At 36.2% G+C, this 26137-nt stretch overlaps 1 protein-coding gene across 1 annotated transcript; it reads right to left on the reverse strand.

Annotated features, from left to right (window-relative positions):
- Positions 1 to 1460: 1460 nt before the first annotated feature.
- On the reverse strand, positions 1461 to 18069 carry LOC138330420 (dolichyl pyrophosphate Glc1Man9GlcNAc2 alpha-1,3-glucosyltransferase-like). The gene is made up of 13 exons (XM_069278026.1): positions 17966 to 18069; positions 16740 to 16818; positions 16232 to 16425; positions 15791 to 15916; positions 14054 to 14117; positions 8245 to 8368; positions 8013 to 8116; positions 7083 to 7203; positions 5719 to 5852; positions 5019 to 5158; positions 4505 to 4602; positions 2970 to 3042; positions 1461 to 2697 (listed from the first exon to the last, which is right to left on the reverse strand). Exons 1-13 carry the CDS (start codon positions 18043 to 18045, stop codon positions 2466 to 2468), a joined length of 1569 nt encoding a protein of 522 aa, XP_069134127.1. The 5' UTR covers positions 18046 to 18069; the 3' UTR covers positions 1461 to 2465.
- Between the last annotated feature and the right edge of the window lie 8068 nt (positions 18070 to 26137).

Here is a 26137-nt window from a genome sequence, read left to right on the forward strand (position 1 = left end):
TAACAATTATCCAGTATGGGGCACCCTAACCACCACTCGGCCTACGGTCAATATCATTATCCAGTATGGGGCACCCTAACCACCACTCGGCCTACCGTCAATAACAATTATCCAGTATGGGGCACCCTAACCACCACTCTCGGCCTACTGTCAATAACAATTATCCAGTATGGGGCACCCTAACCACCACTCAGCCTACTGTCAATACAATTATCCAGTATGGGGCACCCTAACCACCACTCGCCCTCGCCTACGGTCAATACCATTATCCAGTATGGGGCACCCTAACCACCACTCGGCCTACCGTCAATACAACGTTATCCAGTATGGGGCACCCTAACCACCACTCGGCCTACTGTCAATACAATTATCCAGTATGGGGCACCCTAACCACCACTCAGGCCTACTGTCAATACCATTATCCAGTATGGGGCACCCTAACCACCACTCGGCCTATGGTCATATCAATTATCCAGTATGGGGGCACAATCTAACCACCACTCTGCCTATGTCAATACAATTATCCAGTATGGGGCACCCTAACCACCACTCGGGCCTATGGTCAATACCATTATCCAGTATGGGGCACCCTAACCACCACATCGGCCTATGGGTCAATACCATTACCAGTATGGGGCACCCTAACCACCACTCAGCCTACTGTCAATACCATTATCCAGTATGGGGCACCCTAACCACCACTCGGCCTACGGTCAATACCATTATCCAGTATGGGGCACCCTAACCACCACTCAGCCTACGGTCAATACCATTATCCAGTATGGGGCACCCTAACCACCACTCAGCCTACGGTCAATACCATTATCCAGTATGGGGCACTCCTAACCACCACTCGGCCTACGGTCAATACAATTATCCAGTATGGGGCACCCTAACCACCACTCAGCCTACGGTCAATACCATTATCCAGTATGGGGCACCCTAACCACCATTCAGCCTACGGTCAATATCATTATCCAGTATGGGGCACCCTAACCACCACTCAGCCTACTGTCAATACCATTATCCAGTATGGAGCACCCTAACCACCACTCAGCCTACGGTCAATACCATTATCCAGTATGGGGCACCCTAACCACCATTTCAGCCTACAGTCAATACCATTATCCAGTATGGGGCACCCTAACCACCACTCGGCCTACGGTCAATACAATTATCCAGTATGGGGCACCCTAACCACCACTCGGCTACCACGGTCAATACATTATCCAGTATGGGGCACCCTACCACCACTCGGCCTACAGTCAATACAATTACCCAGTATGGGGCACCCTAACCACCACTCAGCCTACAGTAGATACAATACAATGGGGCACCCTAACCACCACTTATACCAGTATCCGGGAACCCTAACCACTTTTCTGTATGTGTAAACCATTCAGTCATTAGCAGGAGACAAAGGTCTCCATTGTAGGGCCCCAATAATAGTCAACAAGACAATGGTTTAAATTACATTTATCTTCAACTCAACGACGTCATGTTTTACAACGTACTGTTGCATGGTTGTGACATAATCACACTTACATATATAACGGTAAGAAAATTGTTTGACATCTGAAAAATCACATTTCAAAAAATATAAATGCATAAACAAACACATGTATTTCCATAACCATCTCAACACTCTTTACCATTGTGATCTTACAAACATCACGAAAAACTGTTTCTACACTTTTTGTCAATAAAATAAAGTATGTATGATCTGTTCAGCAGTGTAAAGCAAAAATATGTTTATTGTTAGAAGTTAACTAAACTGTATCAGGCATAATAATAATAATGTTAAGGAAATTGATTCTTTTACATGGAAGTCCAGATTCTATTTTATGTAAAGGTGACCTTTGGACCTGGAAAGCATATCCAGCACTTTCACTAAGGAAATGGTTAGAGTAGTATCAGTCCAAGGAAACTTGATGTATTGCACTGAAACCTGATTTTTATTGTTCATAGAGAATTTGACTTGTAAACAATTTCCCTAAGACAAATGTCCATAACGTTTATTATCATTGTTTAAATTTGTTGAAATAGAGTAAATGCACTGAAGTACAGTACAGTATTTCATCCAATAAGTTTGCTAAAGTAAGAAAATTTGCAGGCTTATTGACCATGATCCTATTAGGTAACTCATTCCAGTTTCATGATTGCTTATTGTACTTCACATGTTATCATTAAATACTTTTCTTGTCTGTATAGATCACGGCTCAACTGTAAGGTTTGAGTACTTCTCGTTTCCCAGTCACAGTGACTTCTGTATTTTGATGATTATAAGTTCTTTAGTTTGATATTCCAGTTCACTGTGATTTTGCATGATATTTTTCCTGGAATGTGAGCCAGTAGAATTGATAAGTTCTTTGGTTTGATTTTCCAGTTCACTTTGATTTTGCATGATATTTTTCCTGGAATGTGAGCCAGTAGAATTGATAAGTTCTTTGGTTTGATTTTCCAGTTCACTGTGATTTTGCATGATATTTTTCCTGGAATGTGAGCCAGTAGAACTTGAGCCAGCAGTATGTCACACCTATGGCACAGTATACTGATGTCAACATCAGCGGTAGAAATGGCAGTCTACGGAATAGTAGAGGGTGGCCTAAACTGTTAAACAACTCTAAAGGTACTATTCCCAGTACATACACAGACTCTAACTTTGACAGTAGAGGGAGCGGTATCGTCCACGGAAATCTGAAACACACAAAAATACAACATTGCTTTGTTGTCATATAACTCTAAGCCATTGTTTCCATATTTTGTAGTGTAAAAAATATCTTTGTTCTAAAAACCTGGTTACCTCAAACTTATATAACGACTCAGTTTAAGTATTTTTTGTCTGCCCATCTAAACGTTTTACTATATAATAAAGTGAATGTAATTCAATTACTCACATAACTTGAAATATTAACATTGTCTCACAGAGTTAACGAGGTTTTACTCTGTAGGTGAGAAGTGTTACATACCTGTAAACATTGCCCAAACTTGTAAAAGCGTAGAGGGTAAATATAAGGACCAGCGCTACTTTAATGACACTTTCTGTAAACAAACACAAATTATAATTTTACTCACATTCAAACTTTTCAAACTTTATTCTCTTTCACATTTACAGTGTATAGAGAAAACATATATACCTAAAATACAAACGTATTGACATGAAGAGAATTACATTCTATAAAGTATGATAAACAAACAAACAAACAAACAAGAGATCCCATAGGGATCTTGGAACCCATCATTAAATGATATATAATATGGTGAACAAAAAGAAAAACTCCAGAAGGAGAAATTCTTAAGAACCAACCAGCAGTACCAGATGAACCACGAATATACCATTTAGTACCTGGCTCAGGAGTTGCATCTCTTATTTTTTCGATGATATATAATATGTTAGTCAAAGGAAAGATGGATATTTTATCTGCTTTTTTTCCTTTAAAGAATTTGATACAAACATGGAAATTACATATGAAGTCAACATTGTAGCAAAATCCTTTTACATTGTATCAAACTCCACAGGAATCAGTTCCATATTGTGATACGGATAACTATTGATATAAAGTAAACCCTGTCTAAGCAACCACCTGTGGATAAAGACCACCGGCTTCATAAGACCACCTTTTAGGATCCGTAAAGGCTATCTATAACACAATTTAACCTGGATATAAAGACAACTTGTGGATAAGGACCATTTTCCTTGTCCCCATGGTGGGTCTGTATAGACAGGTTTGACTGTATATGGAATTATGTACTGGTATTAGTATATGCGTATTACAGAGTTATTTGCCCTTGCGAGCAGGCATTGATTTTGACGTCATGTGTTTGCGAGCGTAACATCAAACTATTCTGGAGAAATGATGTGAATTTCGCTCACAAAATAATGACGTAACAATCAATACCTATCCGAAAGGGAGCTAACTCTGTATGATGTAAAGACAGAATTACAAAAGACCAAATAAAGCTCAAAAATGTGTTTTCCCTATATAAACTATAGTAAATTTAACCCCCTCATCAGGGGGAAACGAGAGACCCCAAGGTCATATACATGTAATTCACAATTTTTGTAAAGACTTTTAGACCTTTCTATTTACGAAGAGTATTTGATTATACCACATCTGTGAGTAGAGAAGAAGATTTTGGCCCCGCCCCTGTGCCCCTGGGTGTCATTCACAATTTTGATTGGCCTTATACCTTAGATGGTTAGTGCAAAATTTCATTGAAATTGCTTCAGCAGTTTTGGAGAAGAAGCCAAAAATGTGAATTGTCTACGGACATAGGACTCACAACGACAGACAAAAGGCCGTTAGAATAGGTCACTTGAGACTTCGTCTCAGGTGAACTAAAAATCTGAGTGTACTTTCATCATAAACTGCTTCATGGTTTATTTAGAGTATCCACTCAGATTTTTGTGTTATATCTCCATAACAAAAAAAATCTAATCAAGTTTATCCTTAAATATTGATGAGGCTGCTACCTTAGGAAATATAAAGCCAAAGTGGTTTACCTGCTGGAGTAAAAAGCAGAGGGAACAGGGAGTAATGGCCGACAGTAGACAGAATCAAAAACAGCTGTGCATCCTTCTTCTTCTCGATCACCAGTAAACTGTACAACATGAAAGAGAGATTATATGGGAACCTACATATCAAATCTTAGAGAGATCCCTGCAGTATTTTTTTCAGAAATAGCGATAAAAATCTTCAATTGTCAAATCCAAGATGACTGCTTGTTGGCCATCTTGTAGATTATTGTACTCTTAAAAGTCTTAAAATGTGATATGCACTAGGAACAAGGGAAACCTACATATGAAATTTGAGAGAGATGCCTTCTGTGCATTCCCAGTAATAGTGACAACAAGACTTGTTAATAGAGGAGAAGACAGACCACAGATGAAATGGGATTTGAAAAACCCACCATATGATGATCGTGAGCTAAAAATGTTCACTTTAATGTTGTCAAAAGAGTGCATAAATATCTAATGATTTGTTGATTTAAAGTGTCCACAATGAATCAGTTTGTACCTCATGGGGAGTATGATCAGCAGAATAGCCTTCTCATGGACATGCCAGCCAAACATGAAGGATCCAAACGCACACAGGATCAAGGCCCTCAGGAAACTCCTCGGCCCTTTAGGGCTCCACCATAAGTTCAGCAAGACCGGCTGTAACAGCAACGAGGATAGTTATCAAACTTTTATAGGGCTGTAGTGAGGATAGTTATCGAAAAATTACAGGTATGTCATAGTAACGAGGATAGTTATCAAAACTTTACAGGGCTGTAGCGAGGATAGTTATCGAAAAATTGCAGGTATGTAATAGTAACGAGGATAGTTATCAACGCTTTACAGGGCTGTAGCGAGGATAGTTATCAAAAGTTTCGAAAATTTGACCTGGAGGAATTTTCAATGGCTGAAATTCATTGTGACGACATGACAGAAACAATAAAATGACGTCAGGGAAAATTATTTGACGTTAGGATTTTGAGGACGGCGGGACAAAATGGCAGCCTCCGTTGGATTTTCGCAATACATTTTGATGTGTGATTATTTGTAATGTAGGTTTTTGTAGTTATGTGATAAAAAATATTGTAAATTTGTGTTCATTTCATTAGATTTTATGAAACTCATCTCAAAGATTTAATTTTTGCATGCCAAGGCTCGCAAAAATAAAAACTTCTTAGACATGGTTCATAAAATCTCATATATATATATACAATTCTCACCAAGATAGAGAGAACTACAGCAACTAAAGTCACTATCGGGGGTATTGAAGGTAATATCGCATGTTCAAACTCCTGTACTAGACCTCCCGTCATCACTGCTTCACTTGTACTGTTGATCACCTGTAACTTCTTTGCTAAAAGTAAAAACAATCTACATATCATAAATGTAAAGGTATTCAGATAACAATTTTCATCCTTACTTTGTGTAGATGGTTGAACAGAACTAACAACATGTTATCTACAGAACAAATGATGTAGCTTGACAAACGTCTTTTCTTTTACAATCTTTCTGTTTACAAAATTATTAACAAATTACATTTTCACTTAAAGAAGAGCCACAGAGGGCCTGTATCACTTACCTGATTTGTGGAGCCAAGCAATATACAGGTTAAGTGTTAATTTCCTCAGAGCCTAAATTGATACTTAGTCTGTTCTGTTCCCCTTCCCCATAAGGATATTTCTGTGAAAGGACTATGCATAGTTTATGCCGTTTTGGCCCCCAATCAAAGTTACAAACAACCAATGCAGAACTTTATGTAGCGATTTAAAAGGAATTACCTCTATTTTTCCTATTGGGCCCTGCCCCTCGAGCTCCTGCCAAAGGGGTTCAAAATAAATATTTTTTTCCTATTGGGCCCTGCCCCTCGATGGCCTGCCCCAGGGGTTCAGAAAAAAGATTTAAACAAACTCGGCCCTGTCCCAAAGGCTGTCTGGTTACAATCTATGCAGAACTCTATGACTAGTAGCAGTTTAATGATGCTCCACCGCTGACAAATGGTAATTTTTCATTATCAAAAACAGAAGCAGACGATTTAGTATTTTTCTTCAGTTACAAAAGTTACTTACTTTACACCATTAAAACCATTGAAAAGTTTGAGCTTCTAATTTTACTTTAAGTTAAAATAAAATTAAAAAAAATGAATTGCATCCCGAAAAAATTCGGTGGCATTATATCCTATATTGGAATGAAGTACTGATTGAGCATACACCAAAGGCAAAATAAATTATTTCATATTATTATTATTTTTTGTGTTTATTAGACTTATATATTCATGATTAAACACCAATTATTGTTCAAATGATGAATATCATTTATGCTCTGTCGGTGGTGGAGCATCTTTAAAGGAAATGTTCACGGACAGACAGCGGTCGACACACGCTGCGCCATGGCATAAGCTCACCAGCCCTTCAGGTTAAGTGAACTAAAAACACAGTCAGAACTTAAATTATGTGATGGAAATGACCTTCCCAATATGTAAACAATTTGTAATCGATATGCATGCCTACATTATGTCCATAAGTATTTCTTAATTTATAAATGTTCCTTAATTAGTTAATTTATAAATGTTTTCTAACTTCCTTACCTACCATGGCAGCTCCCTTATCTGCTACATTGTACAGCGCCCAGAAGTTAGGGGCCCAGTAAGCATGACACAGACCCCTTTTAAAGGGAAACAACCGCGATACTACCTGAGGGAGCTGGTTCTGAAACGGAACGTGTACATAATACAGTAGAATGAGATTTTCACCAGTGTCTTATTTTCGCTGTTTTCGCAATAACATAACATGGCGAACTTTAAACTGGTGAATATTACCAGGGTAGTTGAGTAGGAGTATGCTTATATTAGCTGATATCCCATAATGGCTACCTGTGAGCGGTCTGACAACAAAGACATATACTTTTCATTAATTTACTAAACTAAGCATTTTGGTTCGCCCGTGACCATGTGAACATTAATCATATTGAATAAAAGAAATATATAATTAGTTGTCAATCCCTTCTGCTACGATAAATCAGCGTTACTACACAAGATAATTTTACATCTACCAGAGAGAGAAACCTGATATGTGATACAGTACATGGATTTATCTTAAACCGTTGTTCTTCAATAGCGAAAAATATGAAGTGGCAAAAATCAATTATCCTATTTTCAGGAACAAATGCCGAAATTTGTGAGAGGCAAAAATAACCCGTTATAAGGTATATTAGTTATCAATTTAATAATTCAAATCAAGGAATTGGCGAGACACCTTAAACCACACGATCACCAGATGATGTTCTACACCATATTTGGAAGTCAAAGCATCATGAATCAGTGTTCCAGCTAGGATTTGAAAAGGGCAGGGTGCTGGGCAAAAAAAGGGCATTTTTTTTCGCGACATAAAATTTTTAGGGCATTTTATATACGACGTACAGCTATATCATTGATATATGCTCACAATTATTTAGAACAAGTTGAGCCAAAATGGAGAATATAAACAATTAAGATGCTTTATCTAGTCAAGACACTTACCAGATAAATAAATGGCCCAAATGACAGGCTAAAAATAGAAATAACAACGGTTCCCAAGGCGATGAGTCTGAGAGGTGAGAATGACAACCATCTAATGCGTCCATCTGTATAACAAACATTGCGATTCATGTAATTTACTTTTTGTTGATGTAATTATTGATACAGTAAAACTTCAGTACACACTAATACAATATGTAATAATAATTAGTAACACCTATCCTTGATAACTTACCTGTGGTACTTTGGAAGCAGTAACATCTGAGTAGATAGACAAAGTAGGCCGGCGCGATGTACAGGTAGATATGTTTACAATTTAACAACACAGCAAACCAAAAGGCACTCCTGATATACTTCTCCTGGAAAAATATAAACCAAAAGGCACTCCTGATATACTTCTCCTGGAAAAATATAAACCAAAAGGCACTCCTGATATACTTCTCCTGGAAAAATATAAACCAAAAGGCACTCCTGATATACTTCTCCTGGAAAAATATAACCCAAAAGGCACTCCTGATATACTTCTCCTGGAAAAATATAAACCAAAAGGCACTCCTGATATACTTCTCCTGGAGGAAAAATATAAACAAAAAGGCACTCCTGATATACTTCTCCTGGAGGAAAATATAAAACCAAAAGGCACTCTCCTGATATACTTCTCCTGGAGGAAAAAATAAAAACCAAAAGGCACTCCTGATATACTTCTCCTGGAGGAAAAAATATAAACCAAAAGGCACTCCTGATATACTTCTCCTGGAGGAAAAATATAAACCAAAAGGCACTCCTGATATACTTCTCCTGGGAAAAATATAAACCAAAAGGCACTCCTGATATACTTCTCCTGGAAAAATATAAACCAAAAGGCACTCCTGATATACTTCTCCTGGAAAAATATAAACCAAAAGGCACTCCTGATATACTTCTCCTGGAAAAATATAAACCAAAAGGCACTCCTGATATACTTCTCCTGGAAAAATATAAACCAAAAGGCACTCCTGATATACTTCTCCTGGAAAAATATAAACCAAAAGGCACTCCTGATATACTTCTCCTGGAAAAATATAAACCAAAAGGCACTCCTGATATACTTCTCCTGAGGAAAAATATAAACCAAAAGGCACTCCTGATATACTTCTCCTGGAGGAAAAATAAAAACCAAAAGGCACTCCTGATATACTTCTCCTGGAGGAAAAATATAAACCAAAAGGCACTCCTGATATACTTCTCCTGGAAAAATATAAACCAAAAGGCACTCCTGATATACTTCTCCTGGAGGAAAAATAAAAACCAAAAGGCACTCCTGATATACTTCTCCTGGAGGAAAAATATAAACCAAAAGGCACTCCTGATATACTTCTCCTGGAAAAATATAAACCAAAAGGCACTCCTGATATACTTCTCCTGGAGGAAAAATAAAAACCAAAAGGCACTCCTGATATACTTCTCCTGGAAAAATATAAACCAAAAGGCACTCCTGATATACTTCTCCTGGAGGAAAAATATAAACCAAAAGGCACTCCTGATATACTTCTCCTGGAGGAAAAATATAAACCAAAAGGCACTCCTGATATACTTCTCCTGGAGGAAAAATATAAACCAAAAGGCACTCCTGATATACTTCTCCTGGAAAAATATAAACCAAAAGGCACTCCTGATATACTTCTCCTGGAAAAATATAAACCAAAAGGCACTCCTGATATACTTCTCCTGGAGGAAAAATATAAACCAAAAGGCACTCCTGATATACTTCTCCTGGAAAAAATATAAACCAAAAGGCACTCCTGATATACTTCTCCTGGAGGAAAAATATAAACCAAAAGGCACTCCTGATATACTTCTCCTGGAGGAAAAATATAAACCAAAAGGCACTCCTGATATACTTCTCCTGGAAAAATATAAACCAAAAGGCACTCCTGATATACTTCTCCTGGAGGAAAAATATAAACCAAAAGGCACTCCTGATATACTTCTCCTGGAGGAAAAATAAAACCCAAAGGCACTCCTGATATACTTCTCCTGGAAAAATATAAACCAAAAGGCACTCCTGATATACTTCTCCTGGAAAAATATAAACCAAAAGGCACTCCTGATATACTTCTCCTGGAAAAATATAAACCAAAAGGCACTCCTGATATACTTCTCCTGGAGGAAAAATATAAACCAAAAGGCACTCCTGATATACTTCTCCTGGAAAAATATAAACCAAAAGGCACTCCTGATATACTTCTCCTGGAGGAAAAATAAAACCAAAAGGCACTCCTGATATACTTCTCCTGGAGGAAAAAATATAAACCAAAAGGCACTCCTGATATACTTCTCCTGGAGGAAAAATATAAACCAAAAGGCACTCCTGATATACTTCTCCTGGAGGAAAAATATAAACCAAAAGGCACTCCTGATATACTTCTCCTGGAAAAATATAAACCAAAAGGCACTCCTGATATACTTCTCCTGGAAAAATATAAACCAAAAGGCACTCCTGATATACTTCTCCTGGAAAAATATAAACCAAAAGGCACTCCTGATATACTTCTCCTGGAAAAAAATATAGAAAATATAACAAAGGCCTCTTCTCCTGAGGAAAAATATAAACCAAAAGGCACTCCTGATATACTTCTCCTGAGGAAAAATATAAACCAAAAGGCACTCCTGATATACTTCTCCTGGAAAAATATAAACCAAAAGGCACTCCTGATATACTTCTCCTGGAGGAAAAATATAACCCAAAAGGCACTCCTGATATACTTCTCCTGGAGGAAAAATATAAACCAAAAGGCACTCCTGATATACTTCTCCTGGAGGAAAAATAAAACCAAAAGGCACTCCTGATATACTTCTCCTGGAAAAAATATAAACCAAAAGGCACTCCTGATATACTTCTCCTGGAGGAAAAATATAAACCAAAAGGCACTCCTGATATACTTCTCCTGAGGAAAAATATAAAACCAAAAGGCACTCCTGATATACTTCTCCTGGAGGAAAAATATAAACCAAAAGGCACTCCTGATATACTTCTCCTGGAAAAATATAAACCAAAAGGCACTCCTGATATACTTCTCCTGGAAAAATATAAACCAAAAGGCACTCCTGATATACTTCTCCTGGAAAAATATAAACCAAAAGGCACTCCTGATATACTTCTCCTGGAAAAATATAAACCAAAAGGCACTCCTGATATACTTCTCCTGGAGAAAAATATAAACCAAAAGGCACTCCTGATATACTTCTCCTGGAAAAATATAAACCAAAAGGCACTCCTGAATACTTCTCCTGGAAAAATATAAACCAAAAGGCACTCCTGATATACTTCTCCTGGAAAAATATAAACCAAAAGGCACTCCTGATATAACTTCTCCTGGAAAAATATAAACCAAAAGGCACTCCTGATATACTTCTCCTGGAGGAAAAATATAAACCAAAAGGCACTCCTGATATACTTTCCTGGAAAAATATAAACCAAAAGGCACTCCTGATATACTTCTCCTGGAGGAAAAATAAAAACCAAAAGGCACTCCTGATATACTTCTCCTGGAGGAAAAATATAAAAACCAAAAGGTCGACCTTCAGATATACTTTCAGTCCGACCTTCAGTCCTGATATACTTCTCCTGGAGGAAAAATAGTTCAGGTCCTGACCTTCAGTATAAACCGACCTTCAGTATATGCGATGAGGAAAAAATATAAAGAAAAGCATTACTGAAGTAAAGTCCTGGACCTTCAGTATAGTTCAGACCTTCAGTATAGTTCAGTCCGACCTTCAGTCTAGTTCAGTCCGACCTTCAGTCTAGTTCAGTAAGACCTTCAGTATAGTTTCAGAAATTTTCAGTATAGTTCAGTCCGACCTTCAGTCTAGTTCAGTAAGACCTTCAGTAGTTCAGTCCGACTTCAGTTATTCGAGACCTTCAGTCTAGTTCAGTCCGACCTTCAGTCTAGTTCAGTCCGACCTTCAGTCTAGTTCAGTCGACCTTCAGTCTAGTTCAGTCGACCTTCAGTTAGTTCAGTCGACCTTCAGTAGTTAGACCTTCAGTCTAGTTCAGTAAGACCTTCAGTCTAGTTCAGTCAGACCTTCAGTCTAGTTCAGTCGACCTTCAGTCTAGTTCAGTCTAAGACCTTCAGTCTAGTTCAGTCTGACCTTCAGTCTAGTTCAGTAGACCTTCAGTTAGTTCAGTCAGACCTTCAGTCTAGTTCAGTCAGACCTTCAGTCTAGTTCAGTCAGACCTTCAGTCTAGTTCAGTAAGACCTTCAGTCTAGTTCAGTAGACCTTCAGTCTAGTTCAGTCCGACCTTCAGTTAGTTCAGTGACCTTCAGTCTAGTTCAGTGACCTTCAGTTAGTTCAGTAGACCTTCAGTCTAGTTCAGTCCGACCTTCAGTTAGTTCAGTAGACCTTTCTAGTTCAGTAGACCTTCAGTCAGTTCAGTGACCTTCAGTATAGTTCAGTGACCTTCAGTTAGTTCAGTCCGACCTTCAGTCTAGTTCAGTCCGACCTTCAGTCTAGTTCAGTAAGACCTTCAGTCTAGTTCAGTCCGACCTTCAGCCTAGTTCAGTAAGACCTTCAGTCCAACCTTCAGTCTAGTTCAGTCTGACCTTCAGTCTAGTTCAGTCCGACCTTCAGTATAGTTCAGTCCGACCTGCAGTATAGTTCAGTCCGACCTTCAGTCTAGTTCAGTCCGACCTTCAGTATAGTTCAGTCCGACCTTCAGTCTAGTTCAGTCCGACCTTCAGTCTAGTTCAGTCCGACCTTCAGTCTAGTTCAGTCCGACCTTCAGTCTAGTTCAGTAAGACCTTCAGTCTAGTTCAGTCCGACCTTCAGTATAGTTCAGTCCGACCTTCAGTCAGTCTAGTTCAGTCGACCTTCAGTCTAGTTCAGTCCGACCTTCAGTCTAGTTCAGTCGACCTTCAGTATAGTTCAGTCCGACCTTCAGTCTAGTTCAGTCCGACCTTCAGTATAGTTCAGTCAGACCTTCAGTCTAGTTTAGTCCAACCTTCAGTATAGCAAGACCTTCAGTCTAGTTCAGTCCGACCTTCAGTCTAGTTCAGTCCGACCTTCAGTCTAGTTCAGTCCGACCTTCAGTCTAGTTCAGTCCGACCTTCAGTCTAGTTCAGTCCGACCTTCAGTCTAGTTCAGTCCGACCTTCAGTCTAGTTCAGTCCGACCTTCAGCCTAGTTCAGTAAGACCTTCAGTCTAGTTCAGTCCGACCTTCAGTCTAGTTCAGTAAGACCTTCAGTCTAGTTCAGTCCGACCTTCAGTCTAGTTCAGTAAGACCTTCAGTATAGTTCAGTAAGACCTTCAGTCTAGTTCAGTAAGACCTTCAGTATAGTTCAGTAAGACCTTCAGTATAGTTCAGTAAGACCTTCAGTCTAGTTCAGTCAGACCTTCAGTATAGTTCAGTCAGACCTTCAGTCTAGTTCAGTCAGACCTTCAGTCTATTTCAGTCAGACCTTCAGTCTAGTTCAGTAAGACCTTCAGTCTAGTTCAGTCAGACCTTCAGTCTAGTTCAGTAAGACCTTCAGTCTAGTTCAGTAAGACCTTCAGTATAGTTCAGTAAGACCTTCAGTATAGTTCAGTCTGACCTTCAGCCTAGTTCAGTCCAACCTTCAGTCTAGTTCAGTCCGACCTTCAGTCTAGTTCAGTAAGACCTTCAGCCTAGTTCAGTCCGACCTTCAGCCTAGTTCAGTCAGACCTTCAGCCTAGTTCAGTCGGACCTTCAGCCTGGTTTAGTCTCCCTGGATGCATCTGTGTTTTGCTTTCAGAATGTCTTTGTACTTAGTATTACGATTTTTATTTATGGCTTGGTTGAAAATTAGAACATGCATTTGATTACCATTGAACTTACTTTTTTTGATGAAATATTAATGTATAGAATTAATTAGAAGGTTTTCTCTTAACTCTTTAAGGCACCCATAGAAATTACAAGAAAATGTGAAAAGATTATTTAATTCATCAATATCTTAACACCTTTAAATTTGTCTACGCATTGGCTTCAGAGATCATCAGAGATAATGAGTCTTGCTGTGAATGATGCAATGAGAATTTATATTACCTACCTCATACATATGTGTGATAGACAACATCATCAGTCCAAACAGGAAACCATTGTACTGAAAGTGAATATTTGCTGAAGCTAAGGAACACACATCTTCAATTATGGAAATAAGGAAAAGATGAAAATGAATAAAGATTATGACAATACGAGATATTAATATTGATTAAAACAATTACAACTTATAAAGCAAGCATACCTGTGTACAGGTAAATCAATAACTGATCCTTACTAACTTCTATTAGCTTTTACACCAAAATGGATAGCAAGAGCTTTATAATGATCGTATCTGATAGCGCTATGGAGTGTTCTTGTCTGCCCTTTTAATACTATATTTTTGCATAATACAGTACGATACTTTTCATGGCAAAGTAACCTATTTCTTAGGTCATGATCTAATTACTAGTTTCAAAAAATATCTATAAAAATACATAGCTAAGAACCCTATTAGGCCATTTCACCTTGGAATGACCCTTAAAAGAACTAAGGGATCTCAAGATTTTATATTTTACTTAACACATGTAATCCTACAAACCAAAACTGGATTTATATTTGCCTACGGCCAAGAAACATGGTAGAAGATTTATGCTATTCCTTTCAATGTAACCAAAATTCTTAATTACAATGATTGCAATATAGAAATAATAATCACTGTCTAACATCCTATTCTTATTGGTACAAAATTGACCTTGTAAATAATCCATATTGTGTTTTTGTAGCAATGGAAGGGAGGCAACTCTCCATATCTTATAGGAATGTAGAGAAGTTCTTTATTAAAGATGCTCCATCGCTGACAAATGGTATTTTTTCACTTTCAAAACAGGGGCAGAGATTTAGTATTTTTCTTCAGTTACAAAAGTTACTTACTTTACACCAATTTACCACCATTGAAAAGTTTGAGCTTCTAATTTTACTTCAAGTTAAAGATATGAAAAATAATTAATTGCATCCGAAAAAAATCCGTGGCACTTTATTCTGAAATAAGTACTGATTCGCATGCACAAAGGCGAAATAAATTATTTTATATCATTTTTTGTGTTAATTAGGCAGATACAAATTCCAAATTATTGTTCAACAATGCTCTGTCGGCGGTGGAGCATCTTTAAGTACTCTTAAATTCCCTTTACCTGAAATAAAGAATTAACTGTTGGTTTTAAAGCCAAACAACAAAATTTATTGATAATGAAATTTCTTTGTTTATTGAACTGTATATTTATAAAACCAGATGTTTACATAAGTTACTTAATGTAACAACACTTATTAATTCCATAGAAGACTATTACAAGGTCCAGCAATAAATTGCACATTGCAAGGGGGAACAATTTGAAAAAAAAATGGTTGAAATGGTTAAAATTAGTTGAGCTTGACCTAATCTAATCCTGAATTCTTTCTCCTTCCCGCTTATCTAATATGAATCTAATCTTTAATATGATGTATAATAATTTGCTATGCTAGAGTAACACTATCATATAATTACTGGTATTCATCCAAGTTTGATTTTCCCTCACATATCTTGATCTGCATTGAACTGTGGACAATTTTTCGATATTGATATTTCGCAAAGTGATCCTTCCTTCATCTCCATACCCCTACCTCATTGTAACTCTCCTTTTATAAGTGTATGTATTTGTTATCCTTCAGTATGAAAGAATGTAATAAAAATAACTTTGGATGACTTTGAGAAATTTAGAATTTAACAATCGCTGATTTTCACCCCTGTAACAGAACTAATCAGACAAGGATATGATCTACAATGAGAAGGCCACAATTACAGATGAGTAGAACTCCCAGTACTACACTCGGGTTTTCTGTGACATCTTCATCATTTTCATCCCGACGACGCAGCTTCACAAACTTGGAGCAAAACCTTTAAAATCAATGACAGCATATACATTTGAAAAGAAATGCATTAAATGTACTTTTTTCCCTCAAAATATTCATAAAGAAAGGAGTTTCAAAGTGAAACAAAATTTTGAGACCATGTGGGATAGTTGCCAGATATTGACCATAGGTCAGTTGTTTTTCTCAGTATACTCAGACTTCCTTCACCTTCTAAACTTAATATATCCTTAACTTAAATAACTGGTAATTGCATGTTAGAGAAATACACTCCAAACCCAGCTTATTTATTACTTCTATGTTTATATCTGTAGATGAACCTTACTATAAATCCTGTACTTACTCTTTCACTGCGTAAATGAAAACAAAATCTGTAACAATAACAGAAAGCCGCTGGAACAAAACTGTTTCATTGCTGGCATAGGAAAGGTTGCTGATGATCAACATCTTGGAGTCAAAGTAGTAGGCCACCTTGGACAGGCCAAACTCAAACCAGGCAAAGAAAGGGGGGTAATCCAACGTCCATTCTGATAGACTCTGCAAGAAAAATACAGAAATCTTTCAGAAAATATTCGTTAGTCTTTTCTCTTTTGGGAGATTAATAAATGCACATTTTTCTCATCTAACTGAAAAGTATCACAAATGCTGGAGTCTCCTATGGGCAAAATAGTACATGGAGTCAGCCTTGTTTAGGTTTTAAGTTTGTGTTGTTTCCTATCAGCTGGCTCATCATGGCTTTTGTAGAATGTCTCTAACTTTTTTAAATACCACTCAATACCACTTTTACAAACCCTATAATTAACACTTTTTATGTACTTCAGTTAATAATACCACTTCTATGTGTTACATACCTCATAATACCACTTTTTCACAGGCAACTTGTTTGTGATGGCTAACCAGTTTCTATGGACTTCAAAGTCAGTTGATCTACTGTTTGTAAAGGAAAGTAAAAAATATGTGATGAAAATTCATAGTAACGTGATTCTAAAAATGAAATAAACCTTTATATTTATCATTAGTTACAGTAAAACATATTTATAATGAACATGCTTACAACAAAGTTATGCATGGTTATAACATAGTAATTTTCATTCACAATCCCTGTCAAGCTTCCTGCAAATAACGTTTGTAATATGTATCAATTTCATATGTATTTTATTAATTAAACTAGGTTCATTATAATCATGTTTACTATATAATTATGTAATGAAAAGCCAGTGTTACAGAGTCTATTTTTCAACTTTTGATTATGAAAAGTAAGTTGCAGTTCATTGATTATTGAAGCAGAGGAGTTATTGCATTATACCATGTTTCTTCTTAAACTTATTTTGTTGAGACTTGATTTTAAAATACAATGAAAATTGATCAACTACCAGTAGGTAATTAAGAGATACAAAAGATCCTCTAATATTCTAGATATGTTTTGGAAAAAAAAAAAGAACAACCTGCATCCTCGATATTCCAGGAGTTACTATCACTGTCCTTATATTCACCCCCGGAATATAGCATAGCAAAACTGAAGGCTCTATATATGTGCATTGTGCAATAACAGATGAGCATATATTTTACTGTGTAAGCTGCAGTTTATGAACCTCAACAGAATCAATTGTGACTTTTCTTTTTAGATAGATCTACAATGTCACTACTCCAACAATGTTATAGGTTTAGCACGACGAGACAAATTTGATCATAACGTCGTGTCTAACGTCAGTATTGCCAATCAGAAGTTCCTCAATATCGACATCTAATATTGGATTACATTAATTGTCACATTAGACTTCACACATGACATGTACATTGTATGTACTAAAGCATGTAAACATGCAAATACAATATACTAGTACAAGACATCACCACTTTACACATATTTCAAACATGGAATCATATATAGACCAATAAGTTTTCTGTTAACGTCAGAACTAAGGGACAAAATCGAATCAGGACAACTCGTCCCATTACCACAAGTGCCGATGGCAGAATTCGTCATTTAAACGCTTTGTCAAAGTGTGCTATAAAATCCAAACAAAGTACATGGACTTAATTTAACGTTCAACTTAGTTTCGATAAAAAATCTTACTATGAAGGTATCAAAAGCGCTTTTAAACAGGTAACAGCTGCCGCCACGACCCACAACGTCGCCATGTTTGTTATGGACATTCAAACGAACGCTTCACGCGGTAGGGAAACAATCAAAGCGCTTTAAAGATTTTGTTAAAACTAAATTGTAATAGCCGGGCATATGCTCAATCTTTATCCGGATAAATTTTAAATGGGACTACATACTGATTATCCAAAATCATACCAATGGTTTCATCTCTACTAAAAACGGCAAAAGATATATTTTTTGGTCATAAAATTAGAAATACATATAAGCTTGTTTCTTGTTGACATAATACATTGTACATTTGTATTACCAAAATGTTGATATTTTTTGTCTGTTTTGATCCTGATTATTAAGATATCACATTAATTTTTCGTATAAAATACTGTATGTTATTCCATACAGAAAGATAACTTACCAATTTGTCTAATGATTGGTATTGTATTTTACTTGACGTTTTACATATTCAAAATCTAAGATTAAAATCGATAAAATATATTTAAAATTATATACGTGTAGTGAGGTTATAAAGTGTACATAGAAGTATTACATATTACATATAATTCGTGTATGACACATATATATATATATATATATATATATATATATATATATATATATATATATATATATATATGGAAAGCTACATATCTGCAGCTTCCCAAAAACACGACCACCAATCTACTAACTCATAGCTATATAGCCTTAGTGTTATGACAGGAAAAAAAGTTGATGGCAACTTCTGGTATGATTTGGTGGCCGTTAATCTTTCGTTTTGACGTGTACTAGTGTTCAAATGCCGTATTTTAATGAATCTATGTCATGTTGTGGCCAATACTTTATTTTAGCTATCTAATATATCTTTGTATATAAGCACTTTCTAGGATTTTATTTTTAAAATGTTTGTGCCGTTTTGTAACGACATTGCTGTGAAGTTAGGAAAATCTAAGAAGACTACTATACAGCAATATTTATAAGCAGATATTTAAATAGTATACAAGCTCTGTTAACATTAGTAAGCACTTATAGGACATTTTGACGGATAGTTCGGTACTCAGAAGCTGATACAGATCTACTGACAATTCATTTTTGAAGAAAAGATTATGCTTTCATAGTAAAAGTAAAAGATAATCAACTTTATTCTTACTAGTTTCCCCTCTAATATATACAAAGTACGTATATATACTTGGACAAGTTGACAGTAAAATGCGTACTGAGAAACAAAAAAAATATTTCGGTAAAAACTGCACTTTAGCGCATATTGTTCCACGTTATGGTAATATATATTACTTTAGAAAATAATATCAAGACATCTTTTCACAGGCGTTTGGCTCTATAGATATTTTTCTCTCTATATACTGTACGTAATACTGTGTGAAGGTCTAAAACTGGATCGGCCGGCCATATAACACTACCCAATTTCAGAAAAAGTATGATTATTAACAAATCATATCAGATGTGACAATGGGAATACGCTCAATCGACAACCAGATAATTCATCTTTAATTTGGTATCTGATACAATAGATATCATACCGTATAATTGTCACCAGGTATCAAGAAACGTCGGAAAACTGACAGATTTCAATTGGTCGGACTGTGGCGGAGGACACCAGAGTATCCGACCAGTTGAAGATAAAGTATCTGGCTGTCTATTATGGTGGCTGATTACGGCCATCTCGTGTTGTTGTGTTGTCGCCTTGTCGAGTTGTCGCGGTCTCAAACTGCGACAACCCGAGATTTAACAGTTAAAATGTCGACTTGTCGCGTTTTCGAACCGCGACAAGTCGACAACACGACAAGACGACAAGTCGACAACACGACAAGTCGACATTTCAAACACGCTAATTAGCGCGTACAGAATCTCGTGTTGTCGTGATAAAATGTCGACTTGTCGTGTTGTCGAGTTGTCGACTTGTCGCCTTCCTCGTGTTGTCGAGTTGTCGACTTGTCGTGTTGTCGACTTGTCGCCTTCCTGTTACACATGCGCAAACAATGGATAACACTCGCCATATTGGATTGCTAATGAAAATAATTGTGTGCATGTGTTTGTAGCTAGATGAAGATATTTGATAGCAATTTCTTTACCGAGAGTTGTCAAAGTATTTTTCTCTGAACTATGAATTTCAATAATTTGTTTATTATATGATAATCGTGTAATAATGGTCTGGTCACGCCGTCTGATTAGTACGCAGTAATCGTCATCTGTTAATTTTAAGGTCACTTGAACCGCTAAGGCCTAATAGTTCGAAGGCCCGTTAATCCGAAAATTAGAAAATATTGCAATTTTATGGTGGCATATGTCTGCCATCGATTTGCCGACTTACGACTTAATAATGTCGACATCGTTAAGGCATTAAGTCGACATCATATCGGAAGATGTCGACATAAACAGAAGAATATGTCGACTTACCACATGTACATGCCCACATAATGATTCCAAGATATTTATGTAGACAGTCGGTAACTCGGCGATTAATGTGTTTATGCTCGGGTGTGACACCGACTTGTCAGTTATTGATGTCGACATCTAAACTAAAAGATGTCGACATCTGGTCTTAAAAGTGGAAATCAAAGGCCACCCTTTCATAGAGCACTGTGTATATGCAGCAAAAGCCATACAGCAGAGATCGACGTTGATTTTGTTAATTCAAGTTTTTATTTATTTGATTTCAAAATAAAAAAATTGTGATCCTGCACATCCCGGCCATGAAACTGTAGCCTGCGTGTACGTAGCTGTTAGTCCGAGCTAAGGAAAAGTACAACGAATTATTAATATATATAACCGTGGGTTGAAAATTCGTTTCAAAGCTGTGTGTGTGTTTTGTTGATTGGCATTCGTACCAAGTCCATGTAGTACATACCGTACTATACTATATTAAAAGAATGAATGAAAAAAAAAAAATAAAAAAAAAATAAAATAAAAAAAGATTTTTTTATGTTGTATTTTCTTGTGAATCCCGAAAAATACCAGTTACGTAATTTAAAAGCCATAAAGGTCACAGTACAGGTACACAATACACATTGGGAAACCAGCTTTACTTGTTAGCTTGGCCTGTCCATATATATATACATAAATATTTACATCCCTCGATACACTTATATAAAGGCACAACGAATTTTTGTTACGGTCTTAATGGTCAGATTCAACCTTTGGGCTAAACATCCTCCAGGGACGCGGTTTTAAACTCCCAACTCGTGATACATCTGCATCTATTTTTCGTAGTAAAAACATGCGTTCTTTATTTTAATTTGTTGTCAAACGTAGTAAAAAAAAAAGTCACGTGCTTATACCTCATTCATGCCATTGGCCGGAATATACAATTGTATTATGGGTAACTAGTGATCACGTGATTTTGTGTTTATTTCCAAATATGGTGATAGTTTGCTTGCCATTTCTTCGGAGAAATTGATTTATTTGCAAATATTTAGACTCCAAAATGTTATTAATATTGCATGCATATCATTTTGACTTGCACATATGCACTGTTTTACTATAAATAATGAACTGAATGAGTTGTAAAACTGCCATTTTCACGTTTTGTAAATAAATGATATAATACGAATTGACCAATTCAATAGGTCTAACCGTCTAATCTAAAATCAGCGAAGATCGGCTACTCCCGGCTAAATTCGTAGAATTCTAAATTTATATTTATATATTTTATTACCTGCTTTAGGGTTCAGAAAATATACATATAACACAGAGAAAATAAGGCCAAATTATGTATAAATACCAGGTCAGAGAAATCACTCCATTTGGAAGTAAACACACACTCATGTGATCACTAGTTACCCACTAATACAATTCCATATTTATTTCGGCCAATGGCATGAATGAGGTATAATCACGTGACTTGTTTTACTACGTTTTACTACAAAAAACGCGTGTTTTGTACCATTATGGGGGAAATCCTCCGCGGATCGTTTTTTCATTTCTACCATTTGAAATTTTTAGCAATACTATCATATCATAGTTTATTTTCCATATTATTTCCAAACAAATAGTAATTTTGGGAATCTAATACATACATGTATGCTTACATGGCAGCTTCCCGCCTGGTAAATTGGGACCTAGGACCTAACTCATATGCTTCGGTAGGTTCCGTACGAAAATGTATCATTTTGTTTCTTCATAGATTGAAAGGTCTCAAGGCCCTCTACCAATATTGTGAATTTCATGGCCCTGGGGTCTCGGGAATTTTCCCCAGGGGATAGGGTTTTACCATAGTTTATATAGGGAAACACATTTATGAGAATTATTTGCTCAATTTTCATAGGAAACAGATGTAATGGAATCAAATACTCTTCATATATTAAAAGGTTAAATGGATATCATCACTGGCTGATTTCATGGGCCTGATAGGCCAATATATGGTGCTTATATACAGTGTATGTATTTGTTTCATTCTGTATCCTAGTCCGCTAAACCTGCCTATATTATTAGGTTTTTTTTTATTTTTTTTTTTTGCCTAATATATAGACTATATATAGGCAAAAAAAAAAATAAATAAAAAAGCCTAATAATATAGGCAGGTTTAGCGGACTATCTGTATCCGAACTCGGGTGACCAATCAGAAAAAAAAACCATGCATGGCTGACAGGCGGCTATGTGTTTTGTTATTCCTGCTATAAAGACTTCATTTTTAGTTTTCCCATGTTATAAAACATTTCCAAGAGGAAAGAAAAAGGTAAAAAATAACAGAAATAGAGAAAAGATCCATCTTTTATTGGCATGATTAACATCAGTCAGTAGTGGGTACCAAGTTCATTAAACTTTTTCAATGTGCAACTGCAGGGGCGTAGGGAGAAAAGGGTCCTCCTGCACATTTTTCGTACTTCATTTTAGAAAATTTTGCCGCTTTGCGGCGCATTTCCTAAAAGTTCAATCACGTAATGTTCAAATAATAATGTTTTAATAATAAAAATTCAATACACATGAACTAGACTAAAAATGTCCATCAAGGGATTCTACTATTTCAAAAATGTTTCTTAAAATATTAAATTGTTTATATGTCTAAGCAAGACAATTAAATCAATTCATTATTTTTTTTAGTTAAACAAAAATGTGCTGATGGTGTGAAGTCGTATGTTCAGATCGAGCAGGATTGCATATTGATATGACGACATTCACAATTATAATTTCTAAATGCAGGTAAATGTAAATCGAAAAATTGCCACATTAAGAACGCATTAAAATCCTTAAAATACACCATAAAACTCATCTTGGCCATTCCGAATCGTAACATTTTTCGCGGGGGAGACCCCCGGACCCCCAGAACACAAAAGTCTCGCGTATTCGGCGCTCGCAAAATCATCAAAATCGTAATTTTTTTTTCCGTGGGAGATCCCCGGACCCCCAAAACACCAAAATCTCGCGCATTCGGCGTTCGCAAAATCATCAAAATACATCGTAAAAATTATCTCAGCCATTCTAAATCGTAATATTTTTTTCCGGGAGAGACCCCCGGACCTCCAAACACCAAAATCTCGACCCTTCGACGCTCGCACGCCATTTTGCATATTCATTAATTTCCTGTTAGCGTCGCCATTGATATGGATGTGTACAAGGATTATATGTAATGATTTATGAGAAAAAGTATATAAAGTATATACGGTTGTGTGTTGAATTAATCTCCTCCTGTGTGACCTATTGCAATTGTCTTTTGGCCGGCATCATCCAGTGTCTGTTGTAAACAATTTACAATCTTCTTAATAACCAAGAACCTCATACACGGACATGTTATTGGGCCATAGCATGCTGGGATGAAGGGATACAAAGTTCGTTCAAATCAATGATCTTGACCTATGTGCCAAGTCACAGGGCTGAGACATATGTATTTGTTTGTTTAAAAGCAAAACATTATTTATAACTGTGCATATCGGAATTCAGGTGACTGTTAGACATATATATCCTTATTTCCTTCTGCTCATTCTCAACTCTCATCCATTTGTAAACAATTCAAATTTAACAAACTTCTTCTCCACGACACGTTTTTTCTCATTTTACAGCAAGTACAAAAACAACAACAATCAAATAACAATCATGAATATTTTGTATTGATATTATTTTTTTTGCAAATTTTCAACAAAACAAACATGTTTCAAATTAAATTAATACACATATTTGATTAATATATTTGATCTGCATTCATTATTGAATTTAATGGAAAAAAATTATATCATAGCAAAGGTACATGGTTTGTCATTTTAATCAAGGGAGATAAATCTGTTTTGAAGGATTTTCCACAAAGTGGAAAAGTTAAGATTAATTCACTTCCCATGCATTATTCAACCAAATTTAGTCTGGTACATTTCCTGGTCAACATCAATTATAATTTCAACACAAATTTATTAGATGATGTTTCAAGTAATTGTCGAGTATATATACATGAACTTTGACATCTGCCATGGCACAACATATAATCTTCAATTTATCAATGTTTCACAATCAAAGTCTAATCTAAGCCTTCTGTTTCAAATGGTGGAAATGAAATCACGATCCGCGGGGGATTTTCCCAATAATGGTACAAAACACGCGTTCTTTGTAGTCAAACGTAGTAAAACAGGTCACGTGATTTTACCTCATTCAAGCCATTGGCCGAAATAAATATGGAATTGTATTATGGGTAACTAGTGATCACATGAGTGTGTGTTTACTTCCAAATAGAGTGATTTCTCTGACCTGGTATTTATACATAATTTGGCCTTATTTTCTCTGTGTTATATGTATATGTTCTGAACCCTAAAGCAGGTAATAATATATATAAATATAAATTTAAAATTCTACGAATTTAGCCGGGAGTAGCCGATCTTCGCTGATCTTAGATTAGACGGTTAGACCTATTGAATTGGTCAATTCGCATTATATCATTTATTTACAAAACGTGGAAATGACAGTTTTATAACTCATTTCAGTTCATTATTTATAGTAAAATAATACATATGTGCAAGTCAAAATGATATGCATGCAATATTAATAACATTTTGGAGTCTAAATATTTGCAAATAAATCCATTTCTCCGAAGAAATGGCAAGCAAACTATCACCATATTTGGAAGTAAACACACAATCACGTGATCACTAGTTACCCATAATGCAATTGTATATTCCGGCCAATGGCATGAATGAGGTATAAGCACGTGACTTTTTTTTACTACGTTTTTACTACAAAAAATAGATGCAGATATATCCCGAGTTTGGAGCTAAAACCGCGTCCCGCGGGAGGATTTTTAGCCCAAAGGTTGAATCTGGCCATTAAGACCGTAACAAAAAATCGTTGTGCCTTTATTTAAGTGTATCGAGGGATGTAAATATTTATGTATATATATGGACAGGGCAAGCTAACAAGTAAAGCTGGTTTCCAAATGGGTATTGTGTATCTGTACTGTGACCTTTTTGGCTTTTAAATTACGTAACTGGTATTTTTCGTGATTCGCAAAAAATGAAATCTTGAAAAAATCATTGTAATATAGTATAGTACGGTATGTACCACATGGACTTGGTACGAATGCTAATCCACAAAGCACACACACAGCTTTTAAACGAATTTTCAACCCACGGTTATATATATTAATAAATGATTATGGCCAAGAGGATGGAAATTCGTTCCTCAGCTCGGACTAACAGTTACAATGTGTACATACACGCAGGCTACAGCTGCATGGCCGGGATGTGCAGGATCACAATTTTTAATTTTGAAATCAAATAAATAAAAACCTGAATTAACAAAATCAACGTCGATCTACACAGTGCTTTATGAAAGGATGGCCTTTGATTTCCACTTTCAAGACCAGATGTCGACATCAATAACTGACAAGTTGGTGTCACACCCGAGCATAAACACGATTAATCGCCGAGTTACCGACTTTCTACATAATTATCATGGAATCATTATGTGGGCAGGTACATATTCTTCTGTTTATAGCGAAAATATTCCATAAGAAAGTTCCGTCAATCTAACATAATCAAGGTTTTAAAAAAATAGGTACGTTTTCTCGACCGCCGAGTTCATACCCTTGATACTATAACATATATATATGTATACTGTTGGTTAAAAATTTTCGTGTCAGGTCCCTGTGATGGGGATATACTCTCAATCGACTATGGTGGCTGATTACGGCCATCTCGTGTTGTTGTGTTGTCGCCT

The sequence above is a fragment of the Argopecten irradians genome, chromosome 8 (assembly GCF_041381155.1).
Source record: "Argopecten irradians isolate NY chromosome 8, Ai_NY, whole genome shotgun sequence".
Lineage (NCBI taxonomy): Eukaryota > Metazoa > Mollusca > Bivalvia > Pectinida > Pectinidae > Argopecten > Argopecten irradians.